The sequence below is a fragment of the Cnephaeus nilssonii genome (assembly GCF_951640355.1).
Source record: "Cnephaeus nilssonii genome assembly, chromosome: 5".
Lineage (NCBI taxonomy): Eukaryota > Metazoa > Chordata > Mammalia > Chiroptera > Vespertilionidae > Cnephaeus > Cnephaeus nilssonii.
The window spans coordinates 21,546,862-21,566,049 of NC_137076.1; the positions used below are offsets into that span (position 1 = coordinate 21,546,862).

At 48.2% G+C, this 19,188-nt stretch overlaps 2 protein-coding genes across 8 annotated transcripts in view; one reads left to right on the top strand and one right to left on the bottom strand.

Moving 5' to 3' along the window:
• GCDH (glutaryl-CoA dehydrogenase) overlaps positions 1-4,137 on the top strand; it is a 16,349-nt gene extending 12,212 nt beyond the window's left edge. For all 4 annotated transcript variants that reach the window (XM_079771113.1, XM_079771111.1, XM_079771110.1 and 1 more), the window contains 5 exons: positions 20-236; positions 924-1,027; positions 1,293-1,418; positions 1,732-1,892; positions 3,179-4,137. In XM_079771113.1, the coding sequence (XP_079627239.1) occupies positions 20-236; positions 924-1,027; positions 1,293-1,418; positions 1,732-1,892; positions 3,179-3,252 (682 nt within the window). In that variant the 3' untranslated portion in view covers positions 3,253-4,137. The remainder of the gene's footprint in view (positions 1-19; positions 237-923; positions 1,028-1,292; positions 1,419-1,731; positions 1,893-3,178) is intronic.
• Positions 1,924-15,905, bottom strand: SYCE2 (synaptonemal complex central element protein 2). Of its 4 annotated transcripts, none has more exons than XM_079771117.1 (5): positions 15,872-15,905; positions 15,194-15,309; positions 5,681-5,855; positions 4,170-4,367; positions 1,924-3,093 (listed from the first exon to the last, which is right to left on the bottom strand). In XM_079771117.1, exons 1-5 carry the CDS (start codon positions 15,884-15,886, stop codon positions 3,046-3,048), a joined length of 552 nt encoding a protein of 183 aa, XP_079627243.1. In that variant the 5' UTR covers positions 15,887-15,905; the 3' UTR covers positions 1,924-3,045. The 4 variants fall into 4 exon arrangements, with proteins under 4 accessions (XP_079627243.1, XP_079627242.1, XP_079627241.1 ...); XM_079771116.1 differs by having other exon boundaries at positions 5,681-5,888; XM_079771115.1 differs by having other exon boundaries at positions 5,681-5,891.
• Between the last annotated feature and the right edge of the window lie 3,283 nt (positions 15,906-19,188).

A 19,188-nucleotide genomic window follows, 5' to 3' on the forward strand; every position in this document is an offset into this window, starting at 1 on the left:
TGTCTGTCCCACCCCCCAGGATCACCAACTCGCCTGTGGCCGACCTGTTTGTAGTGTGGGCTCGGTGCGAAGATAATTGCATTCGGGGCTTCCTGCTGGAGAAGGGGATGCAGGGCCTCTCGGCCCCCAAGATCGAGGGCAAGTTCTCCCTGCGGGCCTCAGCCACGGGTATGATTATCATGGACGGTGTGGAGGTACCAGAGGAGAACATGCTGCCCAATGCCTCCGGGTTGGCGGTGAGCAGAAGCCACCTTGGGAACTGGTGTTGGGTCACATGGTGATTCACCTTTCTTGGGCAGGCCCTGTGCTGGGAACCCAGCTGGGGACCAGACAGACATGGTCCCTGTGCACTGTCCCTTTCTGGTGACTATCTCGCTCATACTGGCTCTGCCCAGAACACATTGGACCAGAATCAGCTTAATCCTTTGATGCATGCACATCTTCCTGTCTCCTTATGTCAGCTCCTATATCTGAGCAGCCAATCCAGATCCTGGGCTGGGTAGAACTGTGTGAAAATCAAGAATGAGTAGGTACACCCTAACCGGTTTGGCTCAGTGGATAGAGCATTGGCCTGTGGACTGAAAGGTCCCAGGTTCGATTCCGTCAAGTGCATGTACCTTGGTTGCGGGCACATCCCGCTGGCCGATGTTTCTAACTCTCTATCCTTCTCCCTTCCTCTCTGTAAAAAATCAATAAAAAATATTTAAAAAAAAAGAATGAGTAGGCACTGAGCAAGGCCTGCCATGCATGAGCTTTGATGCCAGGGCTGTATGTGATTTAAGTGGCCTCCCTAAATCCCCCTATTTACACTGACTATGTGTCTGGGGGTCTGAGGAGAGAGTGTCCCCCTCTTCAGAGTTGGTTCTGCACACACCCTCTCAGCTCTTTCCTGGTGGAGAAAAGGTCCCCTCTCAATCCTATAGGGTCCCTTCGGCTGCCTAAACAATGCCCGGTATGGAATTGCCTGGGGTTCACTTGGAGCTGCTGAGTTCTGTTTGCACACAGCCCGGCAGTACACCCTGGACAGGTGAGTGGGAGCTGACCTGAGAGCTTCAGGTTCCATCCTTTACCCCACTGGTGACTCCCCAGCCCCAGCCCACCAGACCTAGGCTCCCTGCTCTGTGAAATAGCCGGGGAAGTCCCTCTGAGCAGTGATGGGTTGAATCAACGATGGCCAGGACGAGCTAGGCAGGGACTGAGGCAGCCTGGAAAGGCTACCTGGGCCAGTGGAGCACTGGGAGAGGACTGGGAGTGGGTCCCCTCTTTAACTTACCCTGACCTTGCCTGCCTAGGATACAGTTTGGCGTCCCACTGGCCAGGAACCAGCTGATTCAGAAGAAGCTGGCGGACATGCTCACCGAGATCACACTGGGCCTTCATGCCTGCCTGCAGCTTGGCCGCTTGAAGGATCAAGACAAGTAGGGCCACTTGTAGTGGGAGGCAGAGTGGGACAGCTGCCACAGGACCCTGTGCTTCTCCTGGGCATGGTGGTTGCTGGTCCCAAGAAGAAAAGTCCTTCCTACCTGGTGGCCCTTGGGGTCCTCATCCCTTTTCTCTTGGCCTTGATGGTCCAGGGCCCACCCGTCTTGTCCCTCATGGGGAGCCTGGTGTCTGCTTTGACTGTAACATGGGGAATCCTCCCCCTGGCTGATTTGTCTAGGGTGTAGGGGTGCCTGGAGCAGGATCAGCTCTTTGTAATCAACACTTGTTACATGTCTGTGCTGCTTCCAGGGCCACTCCGGAAATGGTCTCCCTGCTGAAGAGGAATAACTGTGGGAAGGCCCTGGACATCGCCCGCCAGGCCCGAGACATGCTGGGGGGAAATGGGATTTCTGATGAGTATCATGTGATCCGGCATGCCATGAACCTGGAGGCCGTGAACACCTATGAAGGTGGGGCTGGATCCTTCAGGGGATGGGACAGTTGCAGTGGCCTCACTATCTGGGGAAGAGGAGCAGGGACAGCAGACCTGAGTCCTACTCCCAGCTGTCACCACTGGCAGCATGACATGAGGCAGCTCCCACCCTATACCCCTCATCTGAGTGGCTCACATTGGGACCTAGGATGTGAGGTGCTCTCTGACCTGTCCTTCATGATGCTTGGAGGTGTTCCCAGGAGTGCTGATGGCTCTCTCAGGCAGCCCCAGAGAGGGGCATGATGCCCAGTGAGCTGGTGATGCAAAGGAGAATACACACAGGCCACTCCATGTTATGTTAAGAAATATAACCATTTGCACTGTGGTGTTTGCAGCTGGCAACTGGATGTGATGCATTGCCTAGAACCCATTGCCTCATGGGAAAACAGATGTAAAAAATGTGGGACTGAGTCCTTGGAAGTGTAGGAGCTATCTAGGCAGAGACAATGAAATAGCTTCTGTGTGCTTTTCTGGATGGGACATTCCACAGACTTTTAAAAGAGGGAGGGGTAGGGGGGATCCTACAGGTGGGAATGACCCTTAGGGTAAGAAGAAAGGGTCTTCAGATGATTTTATGAAGGGGAAGGGAAGGGTCAGGTGTGCACTTTAGAAAGTAAATAATCATTTTGCTCCATAAAAGGGAGACAGTAATCTTTGCCTTCTGACCCTGGAAGCTGAAGAGCAAATGAGAGCACTGAGGCATGTAAAGTGTTACCCAAACTCAAGGGCAGGTGGCAGCCTCAGAATAGAGTAGCTCAGCTGGGCGAACCATTAGGTGATGTTTGCTTTCACATCCCTCCTGTGGATGAGAAAGGGCCTGATGTTCTTCCAGAACCCATCAGAGCTCTCTACCTCCATGGGCAGGAAGCATGGCTGGGTTGAAAATCAAATGTTTAATGAACTGTGCAGGGCTGGGGTGGGGTAAATTTGCCACATGTTGGGGACACCAAATCTGGGCCCATGATGGTGGCTGGACTCCCTGCCTTTGAGTCTGGCAAAAGCTTTTTGTTTTGTTTTTGCCAAGATGCATTATAGAACTGTGAAAAACAATTTTCTCAGGGTGGCCAGAATGGTGGCCTCTGAACTTTCTCTTGGTGGCTGTCACTAAGAGGCAACTCTCTCAGACGCTGTCAGCATTCGCCATCTTTATGGGTTTGCTCTTCTTCCAAAGTAGTAGCCTGGGGAGGGGAAATGAAGATTGACTTTAAAGGGAAGTTGTAAGCTGTTAAGACACCAAACTGACTTTGTATTTATCTCGTCCAGGTACTCATGACATTCACGCTTTGATCCTCGGAAGGGCAATAACAGGGATCCAGGCATTCACAGCCAGCAAGTGAAAACACTTCACCCAGGAGCCTGGATGGTACCGAACCCCTTCCCGGGGAGCCGCTGTGCTCTGAGCTTACTCAGGGAGGTGGCAGATGGAGCCAATTTTTATGTTGGGAGGTGAGAGACACTGATTTTTAAGTTACAAAATTTCCCTTTTGAAGTCACTCATATGTGCTCCTTATAAAGAAGACGGACTCTGTACCAAGTTTCTCAATCCAGTGGACCCCACTTAGCTTGGAACAGAAGCTTCTCTTGACAGGAAGCAGGGAAAAGAGAGTGACACAGAATCAACCTCTATGAGACCTGACCTGGTGTCTGACCGAGCAACCACCCTCCCTTTGAGTTCCCTGTGTACCCTCTGACCCTCCCATCTGGGGGATAAGTGCCTTATGCTGACATTGGGGCAGATGTAGGGGAGAGAATAATAAAGAGTCTGGGAGGGGGGCAATGGGAGTAAAAATTGGGGACATCTGTAATACTATTAAAAAAAAAAGAGTCTGCATGTCTGATCCTCGGTGTTGGGCCACATTTACTTGTAACCACTACATGCGTAGTCCTTTCAGTCACAGGGAAATGAACATGAGTGGGGGCTGGGAGGTTCTCATGTGGTGGGAATTTCCTGTGCCCCCCACAGTGATCTGGCCCTTGTCTGCATCTTTGCCTCCGTTGTAATAAGTAAACCTGGTTAGGCACCGCTCAGGGCTGTGGGTGGAGGGGACTTTGTCCTTTCTATCACCACAGAGCTGGCCACACAGGAGTGGGAAATAACAGGGGGCTGGCTTCTCAGCTCCAACACACCATGTTTACAGGAGAGTATGGCGCCACAAGCGAGATGGCAGGAGCACCCATTTCTGTTGACATTTACTTTCATCTTAGCCCCTATGGCTCTCCTGAGGCAGAGCCTCCTGTAGGGGTTTAGTCATACCTCTGGCCGGGCACACAAATCTTGGAAGTCTTTGTACACGGTCTCCACAGTGTGGCACACTTGTTTGAGCTCTGTTTCCAAATGGCTGATCTTTGCCATTTTCTGGGTGAACTCTTGGAGCTTTTCCTGAATGATCTTGTTGTGGTGATTATAAAGTTGATACATCCTCTCCTCTAGCTTCTCTGTCAGATCTGAAACCTTTTAAACAATATGACATGTTTTTGAAAAAATCAAATCAGAGGCATCACAAGACGTGTTTAAGTGGCTCCCTAAGATTTCTGCAGTTTATCATTAAAAATGGTTAAAAAGAAAAAGAAAAAAAAAAAAAGGCTGGCCTGTGTGGCTCTGTGGTTGAGCATCTACCCTTGAACCAAGAGGTCACCGGTTCAATTCCAGTCAGGGCACATGCCCTAGTTGCGGGCTCAATCAATGATGTTTCTCTTTCATCAATGTTTCTTTCTTTTTTAAAAATATATTTTTATTGACTTCAGAGAGTAAGGGAGAGGGAAAGATAGAAACATCAATGATAAGAGAATCATCGATCAGCTGCCTCCTGCATGCCCCCTACTGGGGATCGAGCCCGCAGCGTGGGCATATGCCCTTGACCAGAACTGAACCCAGGACCCTTCAGTCCGCAGGCTGACACTCTAACCACTCAGCAAAACCAGCTAGGGCCAGTGTTTCTATTTATCCCTCTCCCTTTCTCTCTAAAATCAATAAAAACATAGTTTTTAAAAATGGTAAAAAACAACTCCAGTAAGTAGGAGTGAAAATTGCCTATATTAAGAAAAAAAATTTAAAGCAAGATTGCAAAATGATGTATACAGTATAGGCTCCACCAGGTTAAAAAGAAAGTACATAACAGAGACTAGAAGAAAATATGCAACAAAATAGCCTCTGAGTGATGGGATCATAGGAATGTTTTTATGTTTTTTTCTGCTATGCTATGCTTTATTTAATCTGCTCTGTGTACTGGTAGGGATGGGAGGGAGCAAAAAAAGGTGGGGAAAAGTCAGCCTGTTGTCAAGAGATGTCCTACTCCTGAGATCCCTTGTGCATTCTGAAGAAGCATCAGAGATAATCATTAACACTGTACCTGAACATAACAGGCGTTGTTAGACATAAGCCCTGTCATGTTGAGGGATCTCTTCTCTGCCACCACAAGCTTTACTTCTGGGGGGGAAATGGCTGTGTTAACACAGGCTATGCCTCAGTCCTCTACTCCCAATAGCCATTAGTCCTGGTGTGTAATAAAGTGGCTGGGCTGTGGGTGCAGCTAGACCTTGGTCTCTCATTCTGAAAAATTATTTCTAAACCTTACTTTTCCCATCTATAAAATGGGTCCATTCTTTGCAGGGCTGTTGGAAGGGTAAAATGGGGTACCAAATGCAAATTGCCTGGCACCTTGCTGTGAACGTAACAGATGCTCAGCCCTACCCTTCACCCTTTACATAAGGGCTTTCCCTGCCCCACCCACTGGGGTTTTGCAGTGTGTAGAGAAATCTTGTCACCTTGATCTTGAGGCTGTCCCTGAAGTTGGTCATGAGTGCATGGTCCTTCTGCCTGCTCTCATTGATGTTTTCAATCAGCTCCTGGGCCCTCTTCTTCAGGATCTCAATGCTCGAGTCCAGAGAGGAAAAGTAGGGTCCTGACTTTCCTTCCAGCATCATCAGCTGGCGATTGGCACTGGAGGTGGCGATAGAAGGGCTAGAAACCTGACTTCTGAAAGTATAGGAAACCGAGGTCAGCCCCAAATTCTCCCCAGAGTGGCTGACATGAATTAGCTCCATGGTGGGAGAAGAAACAGTGTTGTGTATCTCCCGTGAGTGACGCTTGGTTATTTCATGCACCACTCCTGCCCTGAGAGGCAGGGATGACATCCCTATTTTTATAACTAAGAAAACAGACCCGAAGGCACACACAAAGCCTGCCCAAATTTCCAGAACAAGAAAATCTGCCTGCCCCCAAAACACACAGTCATTTTATAACATCAACTTGCTGTTTTGAAATGAGCATCAATAATTCTATTTATAAATAGTATAGATGCTTTCTTAGATGGACCTTCCTGTCACCAACCTGCTGTATCCCTTTCTATATCTTTTGGGTGATGTATGCAGTCTGCAGTCCACCTGGGGTCTAGTGTACTGCAGGACTCTGCTCCCACTAGATGAGGCAGCCAGTCAAGAATTATGTTAAAAGATTTTAACATAATTATGTTAAATGCACAAAAAAGTTATGTTTGTCCCGACACTGTACACATGACTATAGTAAACAAATTCAATTAAATATCATGTTAGTCAGTAAAATGGTAAAAAAGTGATGGCTGTCTTAATAAAGCTAAATTGAATGAATAAAGGTGAGTCTAATTTTTAAAAAAATATTAAATCAGGTATGGGGAGACTATAGATTGGAACAAAGATCATAAAAATCTAGAAGGGTCTGGCCAATGTGGCTCAGTGGTTGAGCATTGACCTATGAACCAGGAGGCCAAGGTTCAATTCTTGATCAGGGCATTTGCCTGGGTTGTGGGTCCGATCCCTAGTATGAGGCATGCAAGAGGCAGCGGATCAATGATTCTTTCTCATCATTGATATTACTATCCCTCTCTACCTCTCCCTTCCTCTCTGAAAGCTATAAAAATATATTTAAAATAAATAATTTTTTAAATCTAGGACTCTGTGTACAGATCACTTTGTCATAGCTTGTAAGTTTTCATTCTTCTTTTAAAAATATATATTTTATTGATTTCAGAAAGGAGAGGGAGAGAGAGACAGAAACATCAGTGATGAGAGAGAACCATTGATTAGCCACCTCCTGCACACCACCCACTAGGGATCGAGCCTCCAACCCAGGCCTGCGCCCTGACAGGGATTCAAACCTTGACCTCTTGGTTCATAGGTCAACGCTCAACCACTGAACAAAACTGGCCGGGCCACTCTTCTTTAAAAACAAAATTGGAAATTGCAGGTAATGCATTATTAATGAGGTGTATGGGGAAAAAAGTTGCAATCTGGTCAGCAGACTTATTAATGTTTTAAATTAAGATAAAGTGTTTAAGCCCTGGCCAGTGTGGCTCAGTTGGTTGGGGGTCCTCCCATGAACTGAAAGGTTTCTCGTTCTGTTTCCCTGTCAGGGCTCACACCTGGTTTGCAGGCTCCATCTCTGGTAGGGGGGTGTATAGGAGGTAGCTGAGAGGCAGCAGATCTATGTTTTGTTCTCACATCGATGTTTCTCTTTTTGTCTCCTTCCCCTTCCTCTCTTTCTAAAAATAATTTTAAAATCTTTTTTTAAGCCCTAACCGGTTTGGCTCAGTGGACAGAGCGCTGGCCTGCAGACTCAAGGGTCCCAGGTTCGATTCCGGTCAAGGGCATGTACCTTGGTTGCGGGCACATCCCCAGTAGGGGGTGTGCAGGAGGCAGCTAAATCGATGTTTCTCTCTCATCGATGTTTCTCTCTATCCCTCTCCTTTCCTCTCTGTAAAAAGTCAATAAAATATATTTTTTAAAAATCTTTTTTTTAAAAAGGTGAAATGTATAAGGCAAGCTTTATTTCACTTTCTATCTGCCAGGCACCTTGTCACTGCTTTGGGGTCTGTCTGCTCATCATCTTTTTTTTTTTCTTTTCTTTTTTTGCTCATCATCTTTACCTCATAACTGAGGACACAGGCTCAACCTGGTCACTTTCTCAGGATTAACAGCTAGTCTGTGGCAGAGCTGGGTGTGGCACCCAGCTGGCCCAACTCACAGCCCATGTCCTGCTTCCTCCTGGGTCCTCAGTTTCTCTTTTATCTTTTGAGGTCTTCCCAATTCTGCGACTTGGAGGTACCAGCCACCACAGGATTCCTGAACATGCCAGTTCACACACACAACTATAAAGTCTGCCCTGACTGGAAGCCAGTCACTGCTTACTTGGAAAAATACATCTTGATTTTTTTAAAAAAATATTTTTATTGATTTCAGAGAGGAAGGGGGAGGTAGAGAGAGAGAAACATCAATGATGAGACTCATTGATTGGCTGCCTCTTGCACGTCCCCTACTGGGGATTGAGCCCACAACCCGGGCTCATGCCCTTGGCCAAAATTGAACCCGGGACGCTTCAGTCCGCAGGCCGATGCTCTATCCACTGAGCCAAACCAGCTAGGGCTACATCTTGATTTTCTGATGCTTTCTTCATAAAACTACTTTTCTTGCCTTATTCCTGACAGCCTGAGCTCTGCCTTTTGGCTGAGAAGAGAAGTACAGTGAAATCGAGGCCCACGGATCCAACTGTGTCCTGGTCCTCATGCATTCCTTGCTAGATTGCTTCTTGCCTCTGTGTCTTTGCCCCTGCTCTCTGACTCAACCCATGAGACCTAACTAGACTAGACCACTGCCTTCTTTCAGAAGCTGTCCAGGATCCCCGTACCTATCACTATGTTAGCTTGTCACTACTCATAGCCCTATCTCCCCAGAGAGATGGGTCCCATTTATCTTTGCATTCCTAGCATCCAGCACATAGTAAGTCCTCCACTGTTTGCTGAATGAATGAAGGACACCTTCTGTCAGACCTATTCCTCCCTCCTTTGGATTCCCACAAAGCATGCAAGTTCATCAGCCTCCAAGACAAGACGCTGTGTCCAATGCATTTTAAGATGGGAATGCTGATATTTCTACAGCAAACATTTACATCAGCTAGAAAGCAACAGACCAACTAAAGGCTCTGTGAGCATTCTTGTCTTGTTTGCTAAGCAATTTACAACCTCGAGCATGCAATTACTCTTCTTTGTTAAGGGGAGGTGAGGCAGAAGGACACGAGTTCAGACCTGTGACACAATGACATTTTAACATTCAGACTTTTGTAATATCTGGATGCACGTGGAGAACACAGAATGCTTCTAAAAGGACAGCCATGCTTTGCACAATGGTGATGGAGCTGGGGTCATGGGCTCCAACACCTGGCTTTAACTTCGCTAAGATCTCAAACACTAACTACCCTTCTGTTCTAAACCCAGGGCTCAATCGCTTCACTCTCTGGCTGGTGGTCTTAGCCCCTCTTCCCTTCTATTCCGTGCCACACCCACCTGCCAAAACCCCACCCTGGCTCTCTACAACCAACCGCTGTTTTTTTTTTCTCTCTCTCTCTCTTTAAAAATATTTTTATTGCCCTGGCTCAGTGGATAGAGCGTCAGCCTGCAGACTCAAGGGTCCCAGGTTCGATTCCCGTCAAGGGCATGTACCTTGGTTGCAGGCACATCCCCGGTAGGGGGTGTGCAGGAGGCAGCTGATTGATGTTTCTCTCTCATCGTTATTTCTGGCTCTCTATCCTTCTCCCTTCCTCTCTGTAAAAAAATCAATAAAATATATGTTAAAAATATTTTTATTGATTTCAGAGAGGAAGGGAGAGGGAGAGAGAGATAGAAACATCAATGATGAGAGAGAATCAGTGATTGGCTGCCTCCTGTACGCCCCCTACTGGGGATCGAGCCCACAACCTGGGCATGTGCCCTGACCAGGAATCTAACTGACTTCCTAGTTCATAGGTCGATGCTCAACCATTGAGCCACGCTGGGCCAGCCAAGCCCAGTCTCTTTTCTCACACTCAGGAACCTGAGCCACACTGAGAAAATCATAACCCAATAAACAAGGTCACTACAGAGTCCTGCTCTCCAGCCTTAGGGGAGTCCTCAGGGCCACTGGGTATCCTGTCTGTGCTCTGGTCATTCCTCCCATCAGCTATACCAAACCATCATTCTCACATCCCTGTCATGAAACCCTCTCATTTCCACCTCATTAACCTCCCTCAAATCAATCTAGAGAACCCCCACCAGCCACAGGATCAAGTCTAAATTCCCTAACACAGCACCAAGGCCTTCCAGGACCCTGGGCCTCTCTTTACAGCCTGACTCTTTCTACCCTCCACTCCCAGCAATTTGAACTTTCCACAATTTCACCAAACCCATCAGCCTTTACTCAAAATGACTTTCCCTTTCTGCAACGTCAGGAGGTAACACTCAGAGCTTCTGCTAGTGCACCCACACAGCACCTACAGATCACAACACTCCCAGTTAATTCAGAGGTTCTCTCCAGGAGGCTGTGCAGGCTGAGGAAAAGGGATTGCTGAATACCAAAATGAATGAACAAAGCCTGGAGTAATATTCCTGCTGGAAAGCCTTCTTGCACCCATGGTTGCCTTGTTGACTCAGCATTGTAAGAATCCTGACATTAAAATCAATAATAAAACCAGGTGCCTCTTTTTGCGTAATTGCTCACAACCTGTTTGAGCTGCTAAAGGTTCAAAGTCACTCCTTTCTCAGGCTCCAGTGTTGAAGCTGGAATCTGTCTTTGTGGCACTATGCAAATGGTGAGAAATCTCTTGAATTCAGCTCATTTAAATTTCATTGTGGGACAAAAGTCTGCATCAGATGTCTGCAGAAAGCCTCTTGATTTTTTTCAACTTCTCCTTTGGGGATTTACTCCTTTCCATTTCATTTTTCTTGATACTCAACAGCTGCATATTAATTAGAATGCTAATAAATCAGAGGCTTCCCTGGGCCTGCATTCACCAATTAACTTTAATAAACAAAATGTGTGGTGTCCTCTCCACTGGCTTTCCCTGTTCCGGGCCTGCTTCTGTTGCCGAACCCTGGATGGAGGCCAGGGAATGGAAGTGGGCCCAACACAGCAGGTCTGGCGGTGGGGGATCAGAGTGGGGGCTGTGAACACATTGCCACACTCATCTATTATGGTCTGTGCTTCTGAGGAGTCCCTAATTCGACTGGGAGGATTAGTACAAAGTTCTGAACAGGGCCCATGCTGGCAGGGGGCCCGGTACTGCAGAGGAAATGGGTCTGAGAGAAGAGACCATCTGTTCCCTCCAGGTAAAGCTGTGATTGGCAGGCCTGTGAGCCAGAGCCGCCTGCTGGTGGGGTGCTCCCTCCATGGCCTGTGACAGATATACAAGTAAACAAATCCGCCAGCCACTTATGACCACCACAGGCGGCAGTCCCGGGAGGAGAGGTAACCTAATCAAATATTCAAGTAGGAACACAGCAGAATCTCTGGCGCTTAGGCAAAGCCAGGTTTTGCTGAAGTATAGCCAGGAAGAAGTAAGGTCTGAATGGAAGCTGCTGAGTCCGTTCCTCATCCCCTGCTTTTCTCTCCTGAAACGTGTTCACATTTTAATCATGTTGCTGAGTGTCTGCTGCTGGATCTATTAACTGGCTCTTGCACTGGTTCTAATCCATCTGTTTTTAGGCCCAAAGCTCTTGTGGAACTCCTTGAAGTTTCATAATGATTTGCAATTATCTGTGTCTCTTCACCACTCAGATAGGGTCTAAACATGTTATTTGCAGGAAGATGCAATAAAACAAACGACTTCAGTCATTTTCTTCTTTTTTTCTGGTCTCCACGTGACAACACACACCTGGAAACCACCCCACTCTGTAGCCTGCTTTACAACAGAGGAATCTGGGAGGTAGGGGAAAGTTGGCTTTAGGCCTAGAGTCCTCAGGGCCCTTTCCTGAGCCTGGCCTCCTCTCACTTTCTCCCCAGGCGATGAGTTAATTCACCCCACAGCCACTGAAACAGTGAGTCCCACAGCACCATCTCCAGCTCCCGGCCCTCCTGAGTTGTGGGTTAGAAAGCCCAAATGTATCTGGACACATTCATGTGCATGTCCCTGGCTACCTCAAATTCAACAAGGGCAAAATGGAACCCGTGCTTTTGCCTCTGCTGTGAAACCACCACCTAATGGAAACCACTCCATGCCAGAAAGTGGGGAGCCAGTGGTGTGCTGGTAAGCATTTAGCAACTGGCTCTCTGGGTGGGTGGAGGGGAGAAGAAACCCTGATTTACAGTGTTTGATAATTGGTACAAAGACTCCTACTATGGCCAATTTAGTAGGAGCCTGCCACCTGATCTCTCCACATCCACTCATGCCTCCTCCAACCCATTTCCCACAAAGCAGCCAGTGTCTTTTTATAACAAGAACCTGAGCATGTTTCTTCTCTGACCCAGCAATTCCCCTTCCAGGTATCTACCCAAGAGAAGTGAAAACATATGTCCACACCAAAACTTGTACATGGATGTTCATAGTAGCATTACTTACAAGAACCAAAAAGTGGAAACAACCCAAATGTCCATCAACTGACAAATGAATAAATAAAATGTGGTAGATCCACAATATGGAATATTATTCAGCTATATAAAGGAACGAAGTTCTGACACATATTATAATGTGGATGAACCCTGAAGACATTGAGCTCAATGAAAGAAGCCAGTCACAAAGAACCATATACCTGTATGATTTCATTGAAATGAAATGTCCAGCAGAAACAAATCCAGAGTCAGAAAATAGAGTAGTGTTGCCAGGGGCTAGGGAGGATGCAGGGACTGGGAGATGATGATTAATGGGTACAAGGTTTCTTTTCAGGGCAATGAAAATATTGGAAAGTTAACTGTGGTGATAGATGCACAGCTCTGTGAATATACTAAACACAACTGAATTGTACATTTTAAGTAGGTAAATTGTATGGTATCTGAATTCTATCTCAATAAAGCTGTTACCAAAAGAGTCGTGAGGCTAAAGTCCATAGCTGACAAAATGCCCTGTGACCTGGCCCTTGCTGAACCCTCCAGCCCTCCTCTGGCACTCATAACCCCCACTCAGGCATACTGGCTGTCTTTGGCTACCATGTGCAGAGGCTTTGCATAAACTCTTCTCTCAACTCCTTTCATCCCCATGCCCACTGAGCACCCACTCATCCTCACCTTATGATTCAGCATTGCTTTTTCAAGGTTGCTGTCCCTGGTTCCCCATTCAAGGGTGTTTTTCCAGCACCCCAATCTGTTCATGTCAGTCAGTACTTACTTGTTCAATGTCTTCCTGTCAGTTGGAAGCAATGGAAGAGTATAAGAGCATCTGTCCGGTGGAACCCAGGTATCCCTGTCGATCACAATGCCTGACACTCTGGCCTCCTCACTGCTTTATGAGCACACCCAGCTTATTCCTACATCAGGGACTTCGTACTCTGCCAGCATGTTTGGGCCCCCCAGATGTCTCCTGGATGGCTCCTTCTCATGTGACCTCCTTATAGATCTTCTCCAACTACTCTTAACTCCCTGTCACTTTAGTCACTCCTTACTCTGCTTTGTTTCTTTTTCTTTTTTTGTTTTGTTCATCGTCACCTGAGGATATTTTTTCCATTGATTTTTAGAGAATGGGAGGGAGGAAGAGGAAGATCGATGCAAGTGAGACACATCCATCAGTTGCCTCCCACACACGCCCCGACCAAGGCCAGGGATTGAACCTGCAACACAGGTACGTGCCCTTGACTGGAATTGAACCTCAACTCCTCCATGGGTGGGCAATGTTCCAACCACTGAACCACACTGGCCAGGGCTCTTTTTATTCTGCTTTGTTTCTTCACAGCACTTGCCACCAGTTGAAATCACATTCTTTCTTTCTTTTTTAAATTGTCTTTCTCTCTTTTATTATTACTACTAGAGGCCCGGTGCACCACATCGTGCACTGGGGGGGTTCCCTCAGCCTGGCCTGTGCCCTCTTGCAGTCCAGGACCCCTCAGAGGATGGCCGCCTGCTGGCTTAGGCCCGACAGGCAAACATCCCCCAAGGGTCCTTAGCGCTGCTGCAGAGGCAGGAGAGGCTCCTGCCACTACCGCTGTGCTCACCAGCTATGAGCCCAGCTTCTGCCTGAGCGTCAATCCCCCTGTGGGAGCACACTGATCACCAGGGGACAACTCCTGATTTGAGCATCTGCCCCCTGGTGGTCAGTGCATGTCATAGAGACCAGTCGGTCTGCCATTTGGTCAATTTGCATATTAGCCTTTTATTATATAGATTATTTTTTAATCCTCAGCTGAGGACATGCTTATTGATTTTAGAGAGAGGGGAAAGATGAGACAGAGAGAGAAACATTGATCAATTGCCTCCTATCTACACCCTGAATGGGGATCAAACCTACAACCTAGGCATGTGCTCTGACCAGGAATCGAACCTGAAACCTTTTGGTGTACAGGATGACATTCCAACCAACTGAGCCACACCAGCCAGGACTATCTCGCTTTTAGAAAGTCAGCTTGACAATAGACTCAGAATAGCTAACACAATATTGAAGAACAAAGTCAGAGGACTGACACTACCCAACTTAAAGATTTACCATAAAGTTATAGTGATCCAGATGGTGTGGTACTGGTCAAAGAATAGGCTATAGATCAATGGAACAGAATAGAGAGCCCAGAAATAGACTCACACATATATAGTAAAATGATTCTTGCAAAGAAGCAAAGAAAATTCAATGGATAAAGGAGAGTCTTCAATAAATGGTGCTGGGACAACTGAAAGCCAGCAACATGCAAAAAACTGAGGCTAACCATAGAACTTATACCTTTCACAAAAATTAACTCAAAATGGATCATAGTCCTGGCTGGGTGGCTGAGTTAGTTGGAGTGTGTCCTGTACACCAAAAGGTTTTAGGTTCGATCCCTGGTTGGGGTGCATACAGGAGGCAACTGATTGGTGTTTCTTTCTCACATGATGTTTCTCCCTTCCTCTCTCTTTAAAAACCAATTTTAAAAAATATCCTCAGGTGAAGATAAAAGTTGTTTTAATGGATCATAGATCTAAATGTAAAAACAAAACTATAAGACTCCTAGGAGATAGAAGAAAATCTAGGTGGCCTCCTCCCCAGCCTTGCAGCTACGGCTTCTCTCCCCACAGCTCACTCATCACCTCCTCCAGGAAGCCTTCCCTGACCCTCTCCTGATGTAAACAAGCCACCTGTCATTTTCTCCCTGTTTTTTCCAATGACGACCATATATTCCTGAGTTTACAATCTGTCTCCCCCTCTAGAGAGTGTCAGGTCACTGCTGTGTCCCCAGCACTTAGCACACGCCAGGCCCATGAGAGATGCTCAACTAGCACGAGGAACAAAGGCGCCAGGAGCACACACTGGTAGGGTCTTGGGAAAGAAATGGGCGAAGGAGGCCCAGGGGACTGTTTGGACCCGTTGGGCCAGGGCTTCCTCACCTAGCCGGCCCCCAACCAGCTTCCTTTTCGTGGCTCTCCTCGCCCTGCTGCTGCTCCGTGCTCTCCCCCAGCGGCGGTGGCTCCTGGTCCTTGCATTCTGCGTGGGGCATGTCCACCTGTGAGCACAGTCAGCGCTTGAGAGGCCGAAGGAGGGAAGGCGGCAAGTGGTCAGATCCCCTCCTCCCGCCCCTTTGGCCCTGGGCTCCTCCTTGTGACTTAGTGGGGACCCGCAGCCGAGCCAGGGCAGGCACCGTGAGGTGGGGGAAAACTGTGCCCGGAGGACAGAGGCGGGGACACTGGAGGGGCCGGGGTGAGGGCAGAGGCTCTGGGGTGCCTGCGCTCCTAACTGGTATTTGCGTTGAGTCGAGTCCTTCGAGGAAGGAGAAGAGGGAGGAGAAAAGAAGGAAAAAACGGGTGCGGCACATGGGCGTCTGAGCCACTCTCTAAACTGCTTCTGCCACGCGCCATGCGTGGAAGTCTGTCCTTCAGGCCCCGTTCAGAGCGTCAGTCACACCGTTCGTCTATCAGTCAGGCCCCGTCAGTCAGTCAGGAAATCGGGCGCCCGGGCGAGGGTGACCCCCCCTGTTGCCGGGCGAAGGTCCGCGCGGAAGCCCGAGATCGCCGCCGTCCCCTGCCCGTCCTCCCGCCGCCCGCGCGAAGAAAACAAGCGTCGCGTACTCCCTGTCGTTCCATCTTGTCTTTTCCCGCCCTCTCGCACGCGCCCTCTGCGCACGCGCCGGCCCGCGGACCTGCGGGGGCGCGCTCTCCTGGCCTCAAGTCTTCTGGGAACGTGCGCGCGCAACGGGGCGGGTCGACCGTTAATGACCGTTGGGCCCTCTTGGGGCTGCGCGCGCAGCAGGCTCTGCGGAAAGCTTGTGGGGAGGTGGTCTCTGCGCGCGCATGCGTGCTTTTGAGGTTCCGGATCCAACGTGGGTCGAAGGATCTTTTCAATAAAATTTTTTTTAAATTATATTTTATTGATCTGAGAGAGAGACACACACACAGAGAAAGAGAGATATCCATGGGTTGCCTCTGGAACCTGCAACCTGGGTATGTGCCCTGACCCGGAATGGAACCCTTGGTAAAAGCGAGGACGCTCCAACCAACCGAGCCACAGGGGCCAGACCAGGGCTGTTCAATAACAAATTCTGACCTTTGTTGTTCCCTGATTTTGACTTGTCGCCTCTAATAAAAAAGTTCATTCAGTTACCACCTTGAACCACTTACCTGTGAGCTCCAGAACCAGAAGCTCCTTGAAAGCAGGGTGGGCCTGGCCCTTAGAGTTGGACCCATATCTATCTATCTATCTATCTATCTATCTATCTATCTATCTATCTATCTATAAATATATAAAAACCTAAACGACCCTTCAGACCCGTCATCCAGAATGACCTGAACGACCAGTTGCTATGACGCCCACTGACCACCAGGGGGCAGATGCTCAACGGGGGAGCTGCCCCCTGGTGGTTAGCGCGCTCCCACAGGGGGAGCTGCTCAGCCAGAAGCTGGGCTCAGGGCTGGCGCAGCAGCACTACCGAAGGCGAAGGCGGCGAAGGCGGCGAAGGCGGCGAAGGCGGCGAAGGCTGCAGGCTTAGTGGGGCGGGGATGAGCGGGAGCAACGGGGCGCCGGCTTGGAATCCTCCCCGGCTGCCTGCCGCTGGGGCACTGCGACATCCCCCGGGGTCCCGGATGGCAAGAGGGCACAGGCCGGGCTGAGGGAACCCACCGGTGCATGAATCCGTCATTTAATAGTAATAGTAATAACAATAATGCCTTAGTAGTAACAATATTATTGTTGGCACTGAGGAGCCACAGCCTGGGAGAAAATATTTGCAATATGTAAATCTAAGAACGTGTACTGGCATCTACAAAGAACTCTTTCAATAATAAGACAAACCCAAAGGAAAAGTGGGCAAAAGATCTGGATAGGTGTACGCACAGCCCTGAGGGGGAGCACGCTCAGTGTGAAGAACAGCCCCACGGCCTGTTGGGGAGGAATCGGGGTTGGGGGGCTGTGGTTGGGCAGAGGAAGGAGTTGGGGGGCAAGGTGAAGGGTTGGGATTTTGTGCCAATTGATTGGGAAGGAGGTGCGGCCTCCCTGGGACACCTGGGACCGCGTCCACGTGAGGCAGTGGGAATTCCTCCATGTTGCTCAGCCCTCCCCCGGGAGGCTCTGTCCTGAGCCACACACACTGAGCACACATCTTTTTAAAAATATATGTTTTTATTGATTTCAGAGAGGAAGGGAGGAGAGATAGAAACATCAATGATGAGAATCACTGATTGTCTGCCTCCTGCACGCCCCACACTGGGCATCAAGCCCACAACGCGGCGTGTGCCCTGACCGGGAGTCCAACCGTGACCTCCTGGTTCATAGGTCGAAGCTCAACCACTGAGCCACGCTGGCCGGGCGAGGGCACTCATATGACACCTACATTCTGGAAAACATGGATTCGAATCTGGGTTCTGTCTCTTACCATGATGATGACCATAAAACTGCTACTCACTCTCAAATCCCACCTTCATCTACCACCAAGGTGATACAGTCTAAAATATCTGGCTATTGTAGGGGTTTCAGGGATAAAACTTCTGGAACATACCAAGAGTTTAATAAACAATAGCTAACAATATTTTGTGGTAAAGCTACAAGTTAAACAGAATACATCTTCCTACACCATTAGATTTTAAAACTGAAGGACTATCTACTGAGAAAAATCTCAAAGGCTTGCTGTTAAGCATGCACACACAAACACAAACACTCGGAACTCAAAAGCAACTCACAAGATGCAGGAGGATTTTTATGGTGCACCCATCATTTGTATGACTTTCAAAAACATGCAAAAATAAGCCATGACTTGGAATGTAATATATACATGTAGTAAAAATTGTTTAAATATATGAGAAAGACAAACATGGAATTCAGGAGTCGGTAATAACCTCAGCAGGTGTTCAGATTTGACTAAAGCAGGGCTGGGGTGCGTGACCCCTGGGTGTTATTATGCCTTACTTACCATGTCTCCAGCGCACCCTCCCCCCATGTCAGCTCCCGAGGGCAGGGGCCTGAGTCCACTTGCCTACTGCCAAGGCTCATGAACAGTGCTGGCACGTAGGAAGTATGGATTTATTGCATGAGTTATACTTTTCTGTATGACTAAATTATTTGAAATAGAGAAAAAGATTTGATTGAGGAGCCCTTGGGAGATTGGTACCCACGGGGCCCTGGGACCAGTGATGTCCATGGCCCCAGCTGACTTGTCCATTTCACTGGGTGTGCCAGTGGGCTTGTGATCACCCAAGAAACTGTCCACACCTTTTTTTATTAATTGATTTTAGAGAGGAAGGGGGAGAGAGACATGGGCTTGTTGCTCCACTTACTTACGCATTCATTGGTTGATCCTGACCAAAGATGGAACGTGCAACCTTGGTGGATTGGGAAGACACTAACCAACGGAATTACCTGGCCAGGGCTTGTCCACGTTTTCAAAAGTGCACAAGACATGGGGTGAGCAACATGGCAGCTGGGATTTGCTTTTAAATTTTTCTATAGAAACACAGATGAAGCTGAAGTGTGAGATCTCAAACACTCATCAATGGGCTCACAAAGCTGTATCCTATTCATCTATTTTAGGCTCATTTGACATTCTTATGAGAATTTAAAAGAAGCAGGGTGTTTTTGTGTGTGTGTGGGGGGGAGGGCAGTGCTGGAGGGATGAACAGGTGGGGAGCAGACAACTTTCAGGACAGTAAAAATACCATAAGGATGGATACATGTCATCATCCATTTGTCCACACCTATACAATGTACAACACGAACACACCATTGTTCATTCACATGATGTGTCAATGTAGGTTCATCAGTTGTAACAAAAGCACCGCTCTAGTGGGGGTATTGATAGTGAGGGAGGCTGTGTAGGTTGTGGGGGAAGGAGGTACATGGGAAATCTCTGTACCTTCCACTCCATTTTGCTATGAACCTAAAATTGGTCTAAAAAAAG

Bases quoted from the DNA above. Each gene is read 5' to 3' on its own strand.
- SYCE2 (XM_079771114.1), bottom strand. From the start codon at position 6,049: ATGTCATCCCTGCCTCTCAGGGCAGGAGTGGTGCATGAAATAACCAAG. The intron at 4,368-5,680 runs GTGACAAGATTT...ATTGTTTAAAAG, and splicing joins GGGACAGCCTCAAGATCAAG to GTTTCAGATCTGACAGAGAA. The intron at 3,094-4,169 runs GTATGACTAAAC...TCCCCTCCCCAG, and splicing joins ATTTGTGTGCCCGGCCAGAG to GCTACTACTTTGGAAGAAGA.